The sequence below is a fragment of the Gavialis gangeticus genome, unplaced genomic scaffold (assembly GCF_001723915.1).
Source record: "Gavialis gangeticus isolate Ggan-Ray unplaced genomic scaffold, GavGan_comp1, whole genome shotgun sequence".
Classification (NCBI taxonomy): domain Eukaryota; kingdom Metazoa; phylum Chordata; order Crocodylia; family Gavialidae; genus Gavialis; species Gavialis gangeticus.
Window position 1 is genome coordinate 19,553,728 of NW_017728996.1, and position 7,760 is coordinate 19,561,487.

General features: G+C 41.3%; 1 protein-coding gene across 1 annotated transcript in view; it reads right to left on the reverse strand.

Moving 5' to 3' along the window:
• MESDC2 (mesoderm development candidate 2) overlaps positions 1 to 7,094 on the reverse strand; it is a 33,770-nt gene extending 26,676 nt beyond the window's left edge. Inside the window, exons 1-2 of the mRNA XM_019503819.1 lie at positions 6,963 to 7,094; positions 4,617 to 4,700 (exon numbers count right to left, since the gene is read on the reverse strand). Coding sequence (XP_019359364.1) covers positions 4,617 to 4,700; positions 6,963 to 7,094 — 216 coding nt within the window. The remainder of the gene's footprint in view (positions 1 to 4,616; positions 4,701 to 6,962) is intronic.
• Between the last annotated feature and the right edge of the window lie 666 nt (positions 7,095 to 7,760).

Sequence of the window (7,760 nt, forward strand, 5' to 3'; positions counted from 1 at the left end):
CCCACCCCTCCCGCCACACACACACACCCTCAGTCTCCTACACATTCAAAAAAGGCTTTCTGTTTTGTTTTCAGGTTTTGTTTGGACAGAAAAACCTTAGACTTTGTACTCGCTTTTTCATGTTGTTGGAAACCAGTTTTACCTCTTTATACTGCACACAAAGGACAGTAGATCTAATATCCACTAGCTAGGTTTTTCAGCATGTCCCTAAACACCAGAGTTTGGAAAGAATAAAGAGCTTGGCTTCACTGTAGAAGAGGCAGTTGTTTCTTGGAAAGATGCTTTGACAATCAGGAGATTAAAAAAAAACAACCAGATTGAATCCCAAAGATCAGTCATAAACTTGGGAGAAAGAAAATGAAGTCTGCCATGTATGGCTTGTATGCTTTATTGGTGATATTGAAACCAGTGCAGGGGCCAGTACAAGACCCTAACATGTCTGATGCTCCACTTAAAACCCCCAAATACGGTGAAGTGAGACTTCCATGGTGCCTATGTCCAGTGTTGGTTTCCTGCACTCTGACTGCCAATTTCACTGAGACTTTCAACCTTCTTGTCTCTCTGTTTTGTATTTCTGCTTTAGGTGGGAAATTTAACGTTTGGTACAGCTAGTTACAGCACAGAAACATTTTCCTTAGAACTCATCTTTTTTCCCTCTGGGAATTCTATTTTTGCTGAAATATTCTGAACTTCTCTGCTGCTGGAGAAAACAAGTGCCTAGGTCCTGGTCTTCTTGGAGTGACACATTCCCCAGGGAGAGAGATCAGATGAAATTCTTTGATCCATGGTATCGTAGATATGGGAAAAGGACTTAAGAAGAAGTTAATTGAATCAGGTATTATAAATGGGGGAGTCTTTCAGGGATTTCAAAAATTGTAAGTAGCCAAGGCCTGGTAGTTTCCCGTTATACTGATAATGAAGCCAAATTTTATCAATTAATATAACAATAACTCATAGAAGCCCCAGTTATGGGCCAGGACCCATTGTGCTAGGTACTGTAAAACATTAACAAATAGAAGGTCCCTACCCAAAAAGCCCTCATAATTAAACATGATTCAGGATGTTGGGGCATTGGAAGTATTCTTTATTTTGCTCAAAAGCATTATCTTATGCAGTTCTCAGAAGACTGGGATATTCTGGGTGGTTGATGAGGAGTAGTTTGCTTCCTATAAGCCTTCAATCATAAAATCCTGCAGAGGGCCAAATTAAAAAAAAAACTGTTTGCCTCCCACAACTATGATCTTGTACATTTTACACATACAAAAGACTGTCTGCGTATGCAAATGCAGACTTTTGGATACATACAAGTGTATATAACATTTAGAATCACTTTTTGAAAAGAAGAACCTGAAGGTGTTTGATCAAGTTATAAAATTTAGATCTGAACCCAGATTTCTCCAAAGTTGGGATAAATTGACTTTATTCTGAATCAGACATGAAGCTCTGATTCAAATACCGACTATTTCAAAAGTCAGGGCTATCCAGATAGGGAGAAACTGATTTGGCCACACCTCTACATTTAACTGTAAAATAATATTACTCTGTATATGTGCATGTACATGATTAGCTGCGTTTTGACTGACTAAACCGATCTCTACTGGAGGATAGGATGCCAGTTTTATCACTGGCATCCATCAATTTCATCAGATTCCATAGTGTATAAAGTCTATGAGTGCTGCATTATCTAATCAGCTGCAGTGCAACTTGATACTATTATCTTTAAGCTCTGAAACACTGTAGTTAATACTAGTCTCAGGATTTTGATACCATTTTCATTGGTTAAACCCACACATTCATCATGTAGCTTCAAGTTAGCTTCTTAGGAAAAGAATATGGGTAAATGAATAAGGTGAATATTTTTCTCCAGAGACCGTATGGATAGTCTAACTTCCCAACCCAGGTGAAATTAATCTTGGAATCACAGTTTGATTTTAAATTCACAGTCCGATTCTGAGACCCAGACACAGTATAAGTAATACCTTACTCTGCAAGTTGTTCCATTGATTTTAGTAGGCATACTTATAGAATAAGGCATTATTCAGTTCAAGTAAAGGTGCCGACATTAATCCTGTAATGATTAGCAGCTCTCCTTAGAGAATGCGCACACATAAAATGTGGGGAGAGTACAAGATCAGAGAAGCCCTGCAGGGATCCTGTGGAAAAACATTTATTAAACTGTCCAATGCTATACATTAAAAAACTGTTTCATAGCTTTACAGCTGCAGGACACAACACAGTACCAAAATTGCAATTCAGGAAGGGTGGGCCTCTGCACATTTTGTTCGGAATACTCTGCTCCCTTTTGATCTTAACAAAAACAGACCTAAGGGTTTGAAGGGAGGGTCTGGGATTCCTGTTTATGCTGGACCATTCTTATCAATGGTATTCACAACTGTTCCTCTATAAAGTGCTTCTGAATTTCAAACTAATCTGCGTCTTTAAACACACAGGGCAAGATTGTGTTTAGCCTAGTTTAGTGTGCAAGGAAAGGAGGGAGAACAAAAGCAACCATTTTATACCTCCCACACTTTGGGTACTCACCTCATGAAGCAGCATATATGAAAGAGAACATGGAAACACACAGGTACTTAATGTGGAACAAATGTCCGTCTGTCAAATCTGGGGTTTGATGCAATGTTCAAATCCAAATCAAACAGGCTCCTTGAGGGCCAGCAAGTCAAGGGAGCTTGCAAAAGCAGCGCCCAAGTCATTGAACGAGAGGAACAGGCCCAAACGAAAAAAAGTCTTCTGTTTCTAGCCCAAACCGAGGTTGTTAGAGCTGATCATCATAGAAAAGGCATCCTGCCCTCTGTCAAAAAACGGAACAACCATATTGCAGCTGCAATGTCTTTTCAATAAAACCTCTCTCCTTCATATAGTGTGAAAGACCCACACTAACGACTGGGAGGAAATGACAAGAGTATGTCTGGGGAATCAGAGTATGGGCCAAAGGAACCCAAAGCACTGTAATCTCTGCCAGTTACAGTAATCTGGGTAGTGGGAGAGGCAACAGGAGCTAAGGAGTTAATATTTCAGCCACTGTATGGTTATTCTTTCATTCTGTTTCTCCTACTTCATATACTGTATGCTGGAGAATACAATACAAAAATTAACATCCCTCAAATCACTGAAAGTTTAACTCGGTCCTTAAAAGCTCCGATGTTAAAACCCAAATAAGACATAGCAAAATTATTTTAAATTATGAACAATAAACACTGTAAAAACAAACAACATATGTAATATGTGTATTTTTCTATCATGCCGACTGTTACCTGCCTTCCTCCTGTTCTTTCTGAATGCATCTGCTCCAGCTCTCAGGTGGTTGCCTTTCAGGAGGGAATCATAATTTTCCCCTCTCAGACTTGCTTGTGAGCCAAAAGTGATTACTTCACCAGACCTCACTTAAGATAAGACCTGAAGCTCTACCACCTCTAAAACAAGGCAGTGGGAAGCAGAGACCAGATAGCGTCCCTAAGACAAAACATTTCTTTACATCCAAAACCTGTGAGAGAAGAAAGAATTTAACGGAAACAAATCAGTCTACAAGCTTGTGATTAAATCAGTCTATAAGCCTAGAAGTATTGCAATTATCTTATAATTATCATCCCAGCCATTTGGAAAGAGGCAGTTTATCCACTGAGTTGTCTTCCTATCTGCTGCTGCTTAAACTAGATCAAGACATTAACACCAGAAAGTCTTAATGTTTTTCTCACCTACCAGGTCACATACAGTATTCATGAAATTATTATAGCATGTTCTCGGATTAATCTTTCCTTCACAAAAAAAGTTTTATTAAACAATAAAAAGTCCAGTTTCTACAATGTGGAAATCCAACCTGATCTAAAGATATTAACTAAAAAATAGGATCAGAAGATTTGTGGAGGTGGAGAAAGGGGACTCAAACTAGTCTTTCCTTTTTGTTGTATTAAGCACAAGGAAAGGGAAGGATCAAGGTGACCAAAGAGAAAAGCGCACACAGGTAAATGAGCACTGCTCTGCACATACCGCTAATCCATGTTAAAAATATAGTTAATCTCTTTTATGTGGCAATCTAAGCAGTTTTCAGTCCTGAGAGTTATTTGAGATGCATGCCACCTGATTTCCACTGGTAGTAATTAATCAAGGTATGAAGCACAAGAGGAGGTACAGTATCTCTACTTACCAAATTGTAGGACTACTGGAAAAGTCTGCAGTTCTTCTTTGGACTCAACACCAATGCAGAGGTTGTCTTTGGAAGGAAGGTGGAGTGTACAGTGTGAGGACCCCCAAAAGACACTGTTGATTAACTGAAACATTTCATTTTGAACAATGTAGATACATCTTTTGGATCATAAAAATGTTTGGGCCTGAATCTCAACTGGCATAAACAGATATAGTTTCCCTAATGTCAAGGGAGCAAAGCCATTTAGCATATATTACGTATCTGTCTTTATATGACTCTATTTTTAAGACAAAGTGTTGAGGTCCAAATCATAACTATCCTAGAGAGTGCTGGTGTAAGTAAGGTTCCCACCACTGGCACCAAGAAGAGAAGAGGTTACGAACCATCATACAATGTTTTGGACACGCTTAAAACTCTGCATATGCCCTCTTGCCCCTGCACTGGCCAAACTTACAGTAAGTTTCCTTTCAAAACTGTTAGTAGTGGTAAGATCATTCTCAAGTAAGGATGTCTGGGCAGTCAAAAGGCCACTACAAATCTGAGTAAACAAACCTGTTTGAAGATCAATCAAAGTCTCTGTTTACAATGTTTGAGCTCAATCAATGCTGTTGTGCAGAGCGTATGGTGCCTACAGAAGCAATAACAGAGCAAGTCAGGGAGGAGGACTCAATCACAGATGCCTCCAGAGACCCATCCCCTATTACAGATGTGAGCAAGAAGCCAAGCTGAACATCCCCACCACCCACACCCTGGGGGAAACCAAACAAGTGATTTGGAAACAGGTTATCAAAACCATACTGCAGGGTAACCAATACTGAAGCTGATGAGAACTGGGTCAGTTTTCAGGGGTAGCTTAGAGGAGATGATTGTGCAGATTGCTAATGGAATCACAGGCCTTTTAGGCAGCGAGGAATTGGCAGGGTATAAACGAGCCAAACATATGCTGGCGTCTGGGAGGAAGAATTGTACGGGACTTACCGGCAAACTCTATCCAATTCTGTCTGCTTTGGCTTGGGGGAGCGACACAAATGTATTTGGAAATCAGGGCCAGAGACCCTAGAAGTGAAGATGTATTGTAGGGGGTCATGTAATATCTCTTTCTGCCAGGACAGAGACCTAGGGCGTGGACAAATGTCATGTTTGTATCAGTGTAATGCATATTTCACCAGTATAAAAAAGTAGCAAACCGACAATACAAACGCCTAACCTAGGGTAAAGAAATATCCCTAAAAGAAACAGCGATAAATATCCACTAAGTCAAATTACACCAGTTTAGGTTAGTGTGACTGTCCTGGGAGAGCCATTCCTTGACTATATCTGTTTCCCTACTGCCATGGGGCAAGGTACCATAAGAGCTGCCTATTGTGTGATTACCTCGGGATACTGTGCATCTGCAAATTCCTAAACCCAGTTTAATTTACATTTGAACTGAAGGAAATTACATTGGGGTATGTGTTCAATTGTCCATGCCCCTAAACAGTTCCTTAAAGTAATAATTAAAAAGAAAACCTTTCAAAGATTCTTTTCAATTTGTCTAATCCTCATCGGCTAATTTCGTATTTCAATAAAGCGTGATCTTAACTGATCAATTTGGCTTAGAACAGAGCTGGATGCATTTTAAAATAGAAAGTCATTTAAAATTGGTTGGTTGCTGACTCGTACTTTTCAGGCTAGTCTGAATTTAGCACCATACTGATATGTAGTATTTTAGAAAGCAGTAACTGGCACTGGCCTCAAATGATGATCTTTCTTATAAATCCTATAAACTGGTAAAAGTAAATACAACTCCCCCCCCCCCAGTCACTATTAAAAGAAATGGGTGGAGAAACACCATATTTTCAGACACACCCAAACAGTGTATTCGCTGCCCTCACTGACTCTACAGCAACAGTATTTTTTTTCCAAAACTGAGTATATCCTGTTAACATAATTACTTTCGGGACTGTGTCCATCCTGCTGACATCAACCTCAAATAAAGATGATCGTGGGAGTCAAAAAAGCCAGGTGTGCACTCCGTCAGCTGATGGAAAACTGCAAACGTTTGAAGATCAACTGAAGTCTACGTTTACAGTGCTTGATCTCTGCCACTCTTGTGGTAAAGAAGTACTGGATTGAACACAGGTATATGTCTTCTCCTTTACATCATGATCCTTTTAGTCTACTGGAGCAGGAGAAATATAAAAGGACCGGAGTCTAAATGAGAATCTGGACCAATGCATTTAGTTAGACGTGTATCTGGCAGCTTTGGTTACACTGCAGAATAAATTGCAGAATAAACTGCAGAATACAGAACAGAGAATTTAACTTACAAGAAGGGCAGAACGATATGGAAGAAGTCAAGAAGTGCAATTAATATTACTTTGCTTTAACATTAGTGTTACCTTCCTTTACTGAATTAATAGCAGTGGCAAAATAAAGAACATATGACAGATACAAAATGGGGCCTAGTCCTTCACTTACTATACCAGTTTTATGTTCTGAGAAATCCCTTCACTGCAACTGAATTTCAATGGCTAGAAGTTGTGTAACTCTGGAGAATCTGGTTGATGGAATGTAAAAACTTCCCTTTATTCACCACCATTTTTTACTCAAATGTAACTTTCCCTCTAGAAATGGCCAATGAAGTATTAAAAAGAGGGTGTGTTTTGCTTGTGCATAGGTACCGGTCATATGCACGGTGTTGTTATTTAACTTCCCAACTTTTCTTGGCCTAACATTTCCCTTATGACAAGCATCTTTATGTGGGGCCCTCGACCTCTGGAACGGAAACATGGCAGGGAGAACGCCTGGCGCTTCTCACCGCCCCGCCAAAAACCTTAGCGTGACGATACAGCAGGTCTCGCCCACCCGCGTTCTCCACTGAACCCGTTCTGTTCAATATCAACTGCCGGATATTTAATTTTCGCTCAGCACCAAAGCAGGTTTCTGACATCGCTACAGGCACGCGGGGCCACATTTACATTTACGAAACACGTTTAAATAAAACCCCTTGTGATCCTTGACGCTGCAAACCCAACCGGGCGCGTTCTGCTGACGCCGAGCTTTAACCAAGCCTCTTTTTTCACTGGGGTGTAGGCGGTAGCCGTGTTGGTCTAAGGACACGGAGTCGGCAACATTTTTCTTAGCAAGCTTTTGGGTTTAAAAAGCCCCCACAACAACCCTAAAGCATCTGCAGTGGGTGCGCGCTCTTCCTGGATGGAATAGTTCGGGCCCTTGACTCATTACAAAAAAACCCTTTAAGCGGCCTGCGCTTCAGCGCTTTGTCCCTTGCAGATTTGATACTATTCAAGGCTCCAGCTTCCAGGACGTGCTGCCCTGGGGTGCCTAACCCCCAGCCAGCTCGGATGCAAACTTCCACCTCAAAAAAAAAAAACACCCCCCCAAAAATCCCGTCAGTCTTTGAAGAGAGCATGAATCTCGCCGGCCTGCTGCAGGGGCACTGCCCGGCTCCACATCGGAGCCGGTTAACCGGGGCGGGGGGGAGAGGAGACGGGGGCAGGAAGGCTCGTTCCTATTGTGCTGCTTCTCCCGCCCCGGCTCGTCCTCGTCCTCGTCCCCGTCCGCGTCCTCCTGCCCGCGCCGCGTCGCCCCTAATTGG